The sequence below is a fragment of the Mustela erminea genome, chromosome 18, assembly GCF_009829155.1.
Source record: "Mustela erminea isolate mMusErm1 chromosome 18, mMusErm1.Pri, whole genome shotgun sequence".
NCBI lineage: Eukaryota > Metazoa > Chordata > Mammalia > Carnivora > Mustelidae > Mustela > Mustela erminea.
In genome coordinates, this window is record NC_045631.1 from 55,669,535 (window position 1) to 55,680,967 (window position 11,433).

The following is an 11,433-nucleotide window of genomic DNA, read 5'->3' on the forward strand; positions in this document are numbered from 1 at the left end:
AAAAAAAGAAAGAAAGAAAGAAAAAGAAAAAACACAAGAGGAGCGAACTACTGCCAGAACTCAGGGACAAAAGCCTGCAAAGGGAGGGCTGGCTACCAGGAGCTCTGACCCTCAGTGGAGAAACACACGCGCTCCCCACCCTCCTGGAAGCTAGCCAGGGTGGGCAAGTCAGCTCCCTCCTGCCGTGCTCCCTTCCAGCTCTCCCATTTCCTCCTGGGGCTCCCCACGGGCTAGACCCAACCAGAAACTAGAAAGAATATCTTGATACAGATTGCTCGGGCCCTCCTTCCAGGGCAAGAAGAATGTGGAGAGGCAAAGGGATGACTTCAGATTTTAAGTATAGTCCAAATTTAACACTGTTGTGTGGGTCCTAGGGAACTGGCAGGCCAAGAACTAAAGTTTTATTCTTAGCACTCTGTCTCTCCCTGGATATCCTCAGGATCAGGATGGAGCAAGAACACAGGGCCGGTGGGACCACACTTAGGGCTGGGATGCAGCAGCATCACACTTGGTGGGAAGAGGCAAGAGGACCCCAGAGACTGGGCTTGCCCATTGGATCACAGGAAGGAAAGCAAGGACTCCTGATGGCCAGGGATTCAGAGTAAAGCAGAAATGAAAGCCTGGCCAGCGTGTGTGCCAAGGGCCTGGAATCCAACCCGAGACACCAGCGCCCAGTGTTTGTTCATGACCAGCCTCCAGAGTGCTGGGAAGGGCAGGGCTGAGTCCCAGGAAAGCAAGGTTGCCCAGAAAATTCCTGAGACCTGGGACCAGGCTGTCAGGCCAGGCATTCCCCCCACTAGGGGCCTGTTCCCCATCTGCCCCTCAGCACATGAGGTCACAGGGGGCCCTCACAGCCACCAGCCATCTCCCCCAACTCCACACCCATCCTCCCACCTGTCAGACTCGGAGGGCAGACAGTGGGGTGGACGTGGGTGTGGACGTGGTTGGGAACACTCTGATTCACACTCCACAGACGCATAAGGGTGGGGCCTCCAAATTTTGCCGCTAGCCTGATAAGAAAAATGTGGCACCTGGCCTCTAAGAAGGAAGAAAGAATGTGGTCAAACAGAGAGCCCGAAGCAGGCTGACACAGGACAGGCCTGGCTCCCCCAAACTGACCACAAGACATAGGATGGTCTTGGTCAAGCCGACAACACAAACCAGAGCTGGAACTCAGAAGCCCACCTTCCCCTCCTCCAGCTTCTGGCGGCTCCCGACAACCCTTGGTACCTCTTGGCTTGTAGATGCAGCACCCCAGTCTCCAGCCCTGTCTTCCCAGAGCCTCTCCTCCCTGTGTGTCCGCTCATCTGCTTACAGGGACACCCGTCATACTGGATTAAGGACCCACCCGACTCCTGTACGACTTCATCTTAACTAGTCACATCTGCAAAGACCCCCCTTCCAAATAGGGACTAGAGGCTAGGGACTAGGGGCTAGGACAGCCACAGATGCTTTGAGGGATGTAATGCAACCCTTGCAGGGGAAGGGGAGCGAGGGCCACGCCACCCCCTCGCTCTCATTTCTCGTCGTCCATTACCGTCTTGCTCTGAAAGCCACTGCCCCTGCAGGGTTCCAGTGTGAGCACTTAGGAGCTCCGAGTGGGCTGGGGTGTTTTTCGCAGCGGGTGACTCTGGCATCCAAACAGCAGGCGATTACACAAGTCTGCAGGGTACCTGACAGCTTCTCGGCTCCCATAGCTGGCTCTCTGAGGCCCGGCGCCGGAAAACAGCTCCAGCCACTGCCAAAAAATCACAGGGCTGGGGGCACATGGACACACAGTCCCCAGCAGGCCTATAGTCTCCGATAAGCCACACCTGCTTGTCTTACCCCCCCAACACCTAAATCAAGGGGTGCAGGTGCCCCTCCCCCCTACGCACCCTCAGTCAGTCCCTTTGTAATATGGCCACAGAGCCCCTGAAGCCTACTGGGAACAAAACCGCCCACACTCCCATTCTCTGTCACCAGGAGCTGCAGGATTGCTGGGATGTCCTGCTTAAAATGATCCGCGACTTCATGAATTTATTTAATACCAAACATTTAAGGCCTGCTTCAGGCCAAGGGACCAGGGCCTGCGGGCCAGGGCCAGGCTGCATAAGGCCAGCCGCCCCCACCTTCAGGAGTTCCCAGATTGGGGGTGGGGAGGCCTTTCCCAGGATGGCTCATTCTGGGCGCAGCCCAACAGGTCAGGGAGAAATGAGAGGTGCCCGGCTAGGGACCGTGAGAAACCACAGTGTAAATGTGGGGCAAGGTGAATTTCAGTGGGTGAATAAAATCATATTCAGATGAGCTCGCGCTGAGGTGCATTAGCAAAGCAAAACTGCCTGGGCGCCTTCCTCGCTGCGCACGTCTTCTCTCAAAAGCAGCGCCCAGGGGTGCCTGGATGGCTCAGTGGGTTAAAGCCTCTGCCTTCGGCTCAGGTCATGATCCCAGGATCCTCAGATCGAGCCCCACATCGGGCTCTCCGCTCAGTAGGGAGCCTGCTTCCTCCTCTCTCTCTGCCTGCCTCTCTGCCTACTTCTGATCTCTGTCTGCCAAATAAATAAATAAAATCTTTAAAAAAAAATTAAAAAGGCAGCGCCCGGCCGCTCTCTAGAGTCCCCGGCCCACAACCGCCACCCAGGAACACCCGTCGGCCTCCAGCTGGCCGGGGCTCCGGCGCCGCCTGCAGGCCGCGCTGTGCAGCGGCAGCGAAAACCGGGGCGCCTGACCGCGGGGCCCCACAGATGCCGGACCCTGCGAGTCAGGCTGGATTTCCAGGGACTGTTACCCGGGGAACCTAACCCGGGCCGCGGGCGACCTTGGGGGACCGGTCGTGGGGCTGGATTTGAGCCCGTCTCCACAGAGCGCGATGCCCGGCCAGTTTGCTCGGGGGCCGCCTGCCCTGCCCCCCGAGGCGCTGACCCTGCGGTCGTGCGCGCCTTCGCGAGCCAGCCTTCTACCGGCAGGTGTCGTCTGGGTGGGCGGACGGAGGGAGGAGCCTGTCGGGGTCTGGGCCGGGGCGGTGGCGGGTGGGAGGATGAGGTGGAGCCTAAAGCGGGGCGGTCCCTGCGCTGTCCCTCGCCCGCCACCAGCCCTAGCTCACCTCTGGTCCAGGGGACATGACGGGCATGTCTGGCGCCGCTGTCACTCGGGATGGAGAGGCCCCCGAGGACTCCCCGCCCTGCAGTCCGAGCTACGATGTCACGGGCAAGGTGGGTGGTCACTGTGCCCAGCGCTGGGGACTCCCCAGCCTGCTCTGAGGGCCACCCCTTCCCCACGCCCTTTGCCCTGAGACCCCGGTCCAACCCCCTTTCTGGCTGCGTCTTCTTTGGACTCAGCCCTTCCCCCAAGGAGCCGGGTCTCCCCGAGCAGGGAGGAAGGGTGGAGACAGCCCCCGGCTCTACGCCCTAGTCTGGGGCTCTGGGCTGGCTCAGCAAGGGTGGGGAGAGGGGGGTTAGAAGGACTGAAGGACTCCCCACACGGCGGACCCCAACCCCATTTCCTTTTGCTGCACCCTGATTGCTAGGATCCCCGGAACCCCGTGCTTCTCCGTACGGGTTAAGTTCACAATCCTCCTGGGCCCAGGCACCCACAAATGCTGGAATATGGGGATGCCTGGAGACGAGGAGGGGACGCCCCCTGGCGGCGGAGCAATTGCGGTTAATGCCTTTTCCCCAGCTAAGCTCCCCGCGGAGACTCTTAGGCCCCAACCTCCGTAGGTCCCCGGGGGGGCCCCCAAGCCCCACCACCTCCTTTCTGCTCCCGCAGCCATTTCCTCCCGCCTTCTTCCAGGAGGGTGTTGCTAACCAACTTGAAGCCCCGCCTGAGAATTTTTAGAACCTGGGAAAGATTCTCTTGGTTAGTCCCAAGTGCCCTGCGGGCTAGCTTGGGTCGCCTCTCTGGGGCTGGATCCCTCTGAAGGGCAACCATGGACAGAAGCAGGTGAGGGAGGCGATGGACTCTGGTCTGTCTGACCTCCCTCTGGGCCCCTGGAGGAGGCAGGGACCAGGAACTCTGAACGAGGGGCTGAGGGAGCACAGAGCTTCCACTCTTCCTCTGAGGCTGGGGAGGAGTGAGGGGCTGCCCTGTGACATGCTGCGGGGCCTTGAAGGAGGCTGGCCTCTTTCTGTGCCTCGGGGCCTCCGCCACCCCCACCCCAGGCTCTCTCTCACTAGGAGCTGGGGCCTCTACCCCCCAGTCTTTCAGGGGAAGCCACTTTGCAAGTCACCCACCCGGAGCCGTTGAGATAGGCGTCCTGTGTGGGCTGGTGGCAGGAAATGGGCCCCTGTGCCTTCAGGGGAGGGGGAGCTGCTAAGGCCCAGGCCCCAGGCTGGTGGGGACCGCCTGACCTCCTGGCCTGAGAAGCCAGCTGGCCTGTTTGTCTAGGAGGTGGCAAGGCTGGGCAGTTGTGTTTGGTGGAATCGCCTGGCTGGGGGGCTGGGGGGCTGGTGAGCATCTTTTGCTCAAGACAGCTGTGATCCGAAAAGTTTGCAGGAGTTCACCCTCCCTTCCTCCTCAGGGGCCAGGACACAGGAGCCAGGGAGAAGTGCTGGCTCCAGAGGGCTGCGCGGCCTCCAGCCCTCCGTCTCCTGTGGGCCAGGCAGCATCTGTAGGAGGAGCCTGGCAGAAGCTCCTTGGGCCAAATTAGAGGGAATGGGAGCCGCAGGCAGGGAGTACGCAGCGCCAGGCCACTCTTCCCTGAGTCTCAGGCACTCGACATCAGCATTTTTGGTCCAAGTCATTAACAGACTCCAAAGAGACCTCGGTGAAATTATCCTTCCTCCCTTCTAGCCACTGTGGAAAGCATGCCACAGAACAGTGAAGGAATCTTCCCGAAGTCCCCCAGTAGCCATCTACAAGCCAGGACCCCAGCCTTCACGTACCTTTTGCTCAGTCCCCTTACCTTTCCACCAAAGTTAGCTAATCCTAGTACCCCGTGCCCACAGCAGGAATGCCTTTGGGCTCCGCTGTCAAGGTCAGAGCCTCAAAAATAACTCAAACCTAGTCCCTGCTCAACCCATTAAGTATCTAACCAGCCAACTGGGAAAATTCCAGCATTAGGTCCAGACCTCTGTTCTCCAAGCTTGAGGAATGACTGGACAGAAGGCTCCCTCTCCCTCTCCCTGTCCCCGCTTGTCTTGTCCCTGAAAGGAGATCATGAGCAGAGACTGACCAGACAACACGAGGGCAGGGACACACCCCACCCCACATTCCCTCCCCTAAAGTGACCCAGAGATGCTAATTTGCATCCATCTGACCCACCTGGGAGGTTTCTGCGGAAGAAACTTTAGACTCATCGTCTCCCCGTTTTGGTATAAATTTCAATCCTCCCGAGTTTATGCAACACTTTTATAAACATAAAATGTCATTAGAGACTTTCAGATAAATTCTGTGACCAGAAAAAGAAAAGAAAACAACAGCAGTGGTAATCTTAGAACATGCCTTTGCATACAACCGTGCCCGCCCCATCAGATCTGATAGTCTCCCTTGGGTGATAATCCCTGTCCACGGTATTAACACTTCCTTTCTGGAAGAGGTGGTTCTTTGGGGCCACTGAGCACATCTGCCGACTTGTGAGTGCTGAGGTCTCAACGCAGGAAACTGGGTGAGGACAGGAGAGTCGGTGGGAGGGCCTGAGAAATGAGCTGAGCCAAGGAGTCGAGAGGAAAGAAAGGGTGAAGGCAGCATCGGGCTTTCTAGAAGCAGGTGGCCCTCAGTACTGACAGCAGCCTTCCCTGGCCCTCTGGCCCTCTTTCCAGAGTCTCGCCCTGGAAGCCCAGAAATTTGCCCCAACTCCCCAGTAACTGCCTCTGCCCCCCCCCCCCACCCAATCTCCTAGGTGATGCTTCTGGGAGACTCAGGCGTTGGCAAAACCTGTTTGCTGATCCAGTTCAAAGACGGGGCCTTCCTGTCCGGGACCTTCATAGCCACGGTCGGCATAGACTTCAGGGTGAGGTGGCAGCAGGCTCTTCCTCCCAGCAGCAAGTCGGGGCAGGCCAGGGCTCAGGCACAGCGTGCTGTCCTCTCTGGCCCTGGATCCTCAAAGCCGCTGTGGGTCATTCCCCAGAGGGCACCAGGGGTGCTCCCCCTTGGGACCACAGAGGGAGCCAGGTTCAAGGAGTCCAGGCATGGTGGAGGGGCTCTCTGCCCACCTACAGGATCTGAGCAATGACACACTGAGTCTTAAAATTCTGCCCTAGAGCAGGGCAGACACATCCCACGGTGGGAGCTGAGTTTCCTGGCCTTCCACTGTCTTGCTCATGGCCCTCTGAGCTAGGCCCCTCTGGCAAGGCCTCACAGGTCTTTCTGGAGTTCCTGGAAGCACCCCACTGCACTGGGTTGAAAAGCTAAGCTCATCAGCCTCCCTCCCTGTGGTCTCGAGGAACCCACCCTTATAAACCCGCGTCAGGGCTATATAGCGCTCTGCCATTCTCCACCCACAGGGTCCAGGACAGTAAGGTCTAACCCAGGTGGTGGGGTGAGGGGGCGGCCATGCAGGGGCCGGCTGCCTCCCTCCCAATGGGAAGGAACCCAAGCTTCACTTAGGAGAACTAGTGAACAGCTAGAGGGAAAGACCACCCTGCAGACCCATCCTCTGCTGTGCCCAGGATGTGCGGGGTGGAGGAGGCAGGCATCGTATCTCTAAGGGCTCGGTTCTGCAGGCTGGGGCTGAGCTCCAGGAGGCACCAATGAAAGTGGGAAAGAGGCGGGGCCCCCAGTGTCCAGCCCTGAGTCACCTTCTGAGGTCAGGAGAGTCAGGCCCTGGCATGTTTTAAGAGGAGCAGACGAGTTCCCAAAAGAACTCTGCCATGGGGCGGGGTGGGGGGGAGACGGGGTCCTGCTGCCCTGAAGAGGAAATCTGACTGGAGATGTCTAGGGGGCTCACTGCACCCCCTCGAACCCCGGGAAGCAACCAGAACAGAACGTCTGCCACTCTGTAGGACGTCAAGGATCCAAGCCTTCCCCGCCATCCAAACCCACCCTCCCCTGCCCCTGTCTCTTTCAGAACAAAGTGGTGACCGTGGATGGTGTGCGGGTGAAGCTGCAGGTGAGACCAAGTCCAGAACAGCCGGGGAGAGGGGAGGATGGAGGGCCCGCCCCTGCTCTGCACCCAAACCGCAGGAGGCCTGCAGCCCTGCCCTGAGCCTGGGGCAATTTCCTGTGGGGCGCAGAGGAAACAGCCTTTGTGCTTTTGTTTGTTCAAGGAGGACGAGGAGGGCGGCCCAAAAAGCAGTTCCCAGGCACACTCTCCACCATCCAAGGCTCACAGGCCGCTCTCTCCACGTGCCTGCAGACGGGCCTGCTCTGCTCCAGCTCTTCTCCAGTTTCCCAAATCTCATCCGCTCTGGGAGACTGGACGCCCCCAAGCCCTGGGCTAGGGAAGAGGCCGCAGCCTGAATGAGCTCGTGAGCTCCGTAACAGCACCGCGGACATCATCGGATGTTCGGAAGGCCCTGAGCCCCTAGTGCAGGAAGTGTCCCCCACACACACACAGCTGTCGGACTCCGCGTGGGTTCCCTCCGCGCAGCCCCGTCCCGGCGCACTGCCTCCCTCTGACCGTCTGTCCATCCCTTCCTAGATCTGGGATACAGCCGGGCAGGAGCGGTTCCGCAGTGTCACCCATGCTTATTACCGAGATGCCCAGGGTAAGCCCTTCCCCAGCCCACCCGGGAGACCCATCCTTCTGCCCCACGTCCCCTGTGTGATCTCTCTCTCCCCCTGCAGCCTTGCTCCTGCTCTATGACATCACCAACAAGTCTTCTTTCGACAATATCCGGGTAGGTCCCCTTCACACGCCCCCCAGCAGCAGCCAAGGTGGGCCCTCCGCGAGCGAGGACTGCTTCCTGCTTTGTGGGGAAGGGGGCAGAGCAGAGAACTGCCACCTTTTTCAAAACACCTGCGCTGTGACTCAGAAGGAATAAGCTGCCGCTGGGCATCTGGTCGGCCTGTGGGCGGGAAGGCCAGGCAGGCCGCTGGGTGCCTGTGCCACCTGCTCAGTCCTGGCTGTGACTCGTGAGTGCCGTTCCTGACAGAGTTCGCCCAGTACCCAGCTCCGCCCTGGACAACTACCCAGGTGGCAAGGACAGTGATTCAGTGAGCAGGTCTGTCCTTACCAAACTATTGCAGAGTAGGGATAAGTCAGTAAGTACAAGCACTGAGCGCGTACGGCACCATAAGGGTTTCACATCTCCCTGATCTCAAGGGATTGGCAAGCCCATGGGGGGCAGGGGGCGCTCGGGGACCAAAACACGTAGATATAAAGCAGCTTATACAGAGGATGGAAATCCACAGCACGTGCTTTGCCACCTCCAACTCCAACTCCCTACTCCTGGTAGACATCACTAATCCATCACAATCTTTCCGATCACTAAGCCCTTCTGTGTCGCTAGAATCCTCCGTGAGTCACTCCGGGAAATCGCTGGGCACTACCAGCTGATTTAGGAGATAAAGCTCTGCCATCTGCATCTTCCATAGAACGGGGAGTTGCACACTTGGGGTTGGGTCAAGGAAGGCTGATCCGGACCAGAGAGGCCAGAACAAAGAGGCAGATAAGAGAAGGCAGGGGGCCTGTGAGTAGCCCAGGGAAAACCAAACAGGCAGGAGAAGAATGAGCCGAGGGAGGGGAGAAGGCCTGGTTCTCGGGCACAGCCTGGCTCAGCTCACCGTCTCCCACAGGCTTGGCTCACTGAGATTCATGAGTACGCCCAGAGGGACGTGGTGATCATGCTGCTAGGCAACAAGGTGAGCGAGCGCATCCCGGCGCCTCCCCTCTCACGAGCCCCACACAAGCCCCAAGAGGGTTAGTTGCATGGCCTTCCAGCAGAGGATTCTTCCCAGACTCCAGGTCAGGGGTCAGACCTCTTTGGCAGCTTCAGCCCATCTCATCTGCCCTCTTAACGCTTTGGAAATGGCCCCCTCCAGGGAAAACCCAGGCTGCCATCTGAGAGACCCAGGGTGGTCGAGATGCTCAGCCCCCACTAGATCCCAGTAAAGCAGTCACAGATGAAGAGCTAAAACCCGAGTCCCAACTACAGTCACCCCTCTGAGGCTGGTCACCACACCCCTCCAAAGGAGAGTTTCCCATCTCCCCAACTGGCAGTAGGATCCCCTGGCTGGGAGTTGGGTAACTCAGCCTGAGCAAGGCAGAAACCCTGGCTCCAAGCCAATCATACCACCCGCAGTCCCACAGGCCATCAGCAGAGGGCAGGCAGTGGCTGCTCCTGCAGGTGAAGGGGCCAGCCCAGGCAGGAGAGGGGCCGGCTGGGGTGGAGGTTTCCTTCCCCAGAGTGACCCACCTGGGCTTGACAGGCGGATGTGAGCAATGAAAGGGTGATCCGTTCGGAGGATGGAGAAACACTGGCCAGGGTAAGTGACTGCCCGTGGGCAGGACGAGGGGTGGGGGCAGTCAGAGGCTGGCCCTGAGGACATTCTCTTCCTGGCAGGAGTACGGAGTTCCCTTCATGGAGACCAGCGCCAAGACAGGCATGAATGTGGAGTTAGCCTTTCTGGCCATTGCCAAGTAAGAGCTGAGCACGGACGGGAATCATGTGGGATGGGGTGGCACCATCTGGGAATCCAGTAGGGCCTGGCCCCTGGCCCAGCCCCTGGCCCTACAGGCACTGTGCCTCCTGCGTCCAGTAGCCCCGGGGTCATGGGAGTAGGGAGGGTGCAGTTCCTCACTCCCTGCCCAGCCCACTGCTTCTTCCTCTTCAAGGGAGCTGAAGTACAGAGCCCTGTGGCAGCCGGATGGGCCTCACTTCCAGATCCGAGACTTTGTGGAGTCCCAGAAGAAACAGCCCAGCTGCTGCTCCTTCTTATGAATCCCAAAGGGGCTGAAAGGAGGCTCCAGAGGCCCTCACGGATGCAGCCTTCTCCCCCAGAGCTGGTTTATTCTGAACGGATGGGAATCGGGGGACCCAGGGTACAGCCCCTTCCCAGGAGGGAGCTGTACTCCCACTCTTACCTTAGTTCCTGTAGCTTCCCTACATCCTGGGGGAGGGTAAAGTATTTATTTCACTTTAATGATACATAATGTAATACAAAAAAGCAGGGGTGGGCACCAGAAAACCACGAGACAGAACGGGTGGTCCTTTCGCCTGCTGGTACTAGGACTTAAGGGCCCCAGGCTCTCTCCTTGCCTTGACAAGGGTGGTATTCTCCAGCTCAGCAGCAGAGGGCAGTGATGCACTTCTGCAGCAGGAGGGCAGGCCGTGACCCCACTGGGGCTCCACCTCAGCTGGAGAGGTGCAGCGGACCATGGCTTTACTTCCTCCAGCTCCCCCGGAATGTCTTCCCCAGTAAGATGCACCCCTGTGCCAGACCAAGGCTCAGGGAATATAATCGATGTGGAGATTGGGCAGTGACAGAGCTCTGTGGGTAAGGGAGAGAGGAGGAGCACAGACTAGGTCTGTATTGGCTGCCTCTGGCCTTACTAGCCCCACTCTGGGATGTACCCCTTTTCCTCCAGTCCACAGACTGAACACATTTGGTTCCTGTTCTCTAGACCTCAGGTGCCAGGGGCAAGCCCCTCTTTTCCCCCTCCCCCAAATCCCTGGTGGATGGCTCTCTACCTTTTTGCTTGTGCCCTTAGACTCCTAAGGTCAAAGCTAGGGAAAGGTTTTTCTCCTGTCCTGACACTTTGGAGTTAGGCAGCCCCACAGGCTACTGCAAGCAGCTCCAGTGTTTCTACTGAGTTAAGAATCCGATAAGGAGGAACGCCTGACTCTCAGAGCAGGTGGGAAGCAGAACCAGGCAAACCTTACCCGACACCTATCTTCCCCACCCCCCGCCCCCGCCCAACCCAAGCGTGGTCTGCTCCCTGACCACCATGCCTTTTCCCCTCAGACAGACACCACCACAGCCAAAACTGCTGTGTCCCTTCCCACTGAGCCAGGTTAAGGAGTAAGAGGTCACCCATTTCTAGGTAAATCAACACAATGTGTAGAAAACAAAGTCACGCGGGTTAGGTTGGGTTAAGGAGATAGGCAGCAAGGAGTTTATGTGGGGCCAAGGTCACCTGTCCCACAAAACCCTGACCCTGGCCATCGGAGGTGAACAGGACACATGTGGGTCATGACCTGGAGGAGAGTAAGAAGTACACACTGCACATTTCTAAGGCTACTGCATTTGCTTTTGAGGCAGAAATCTCGCTCTCTGAGCAGAGTCAGCAGCTCCGACTTGGGCCTGATAAGGAAGCTCTCCAAAGCTTCTCCCATTCGGAGCAGGGAGGAGCCTGACCTTGCTGGGCTCTTCTGGGGCCCAAGGCAGGTCGCAGGCATTCCAATCACGGGCTGGCTCTGGGCCTCTAGCATTTGTGTTTTCAGAATTAAACTGCAGAATTGGGAAAGCACGCCCTGTCCCTTGCTTCTTCGAGGTGCGCTTGGAGAGGGGGCAGGGGAGAGAATGTTGACTGTTACTGCATGTTGGGGGAACGGTCATTGACTGCCCAAATCA

At 58.5% G+C, this 11,433-nt stretch overlaps 1 protein-coding gene across 6 annotated transcripts in view; it reads left to right on the forward strand.

The window, feature by feature from the left end:
• The window catches only part of RAB37 (RAB37, member RAS oncogene family), a 57,974-nt gene extending 46,645 nt beyond the window's left edge, over positions 1 to 11,329 (forward strand). Inside the window, exons 1-10 of one of the 6 annotated variants that reach the window (XM_032323017.1) lie at positions 3,024 to 3,191; positions 5,819 to 5,929; positions 6,986 to 7,027; positions 7,559 to 7,625; positions 7,705 to 7,757; positions 8,656 to 8,721; positions 9,162 to 9,206; positions 9,289 to 9,345; positions 9,423 to 9,499; positions 9,695 to 11,329. In XM_032323017.1, the coding sequence (XP_032178908.1) occupies positions 3,099 to 3,191; positions 5,819 to 5,929; positions 6,986 to 7,027; positions 7,559 to 7,625; positions 7,705 to 7,757; positions 8,656 to 8,721; positions 9,162 to 9,206; positions 9,289 to 9,345; positions 9,423 to 9,499; positions 9,695 to 9,800 (717 nt within the window). In that variant the 5' untranslated portion in view covers positions 3,024 to 3,098 and the 3' untranslated portion in view covers positions 9,801 to 11,329. Of the gene's footprint in view, positions 1 to 3,020; positions 3,192 to 5,818; positions 5,930 to 6,985; positions 7,028 to 7,558; positions 7,626 to 7,704; positions 7,758 to 8,655; positions 8,722 to 9,161; positions 9,207 to 9,288; positions 9,346 to 9,422; positions 9,500 to 9,694 lie in introns of those variants that run through there. The other 5 variants (XM_032323021.1, XM_032323019.1, XM_032323018.1 and 2 more) reach the window with 5 other exon arrangements.
• The last annotated feature ends 104 nt before the right edge of the window (positions 11,330 to 11,433 follow it).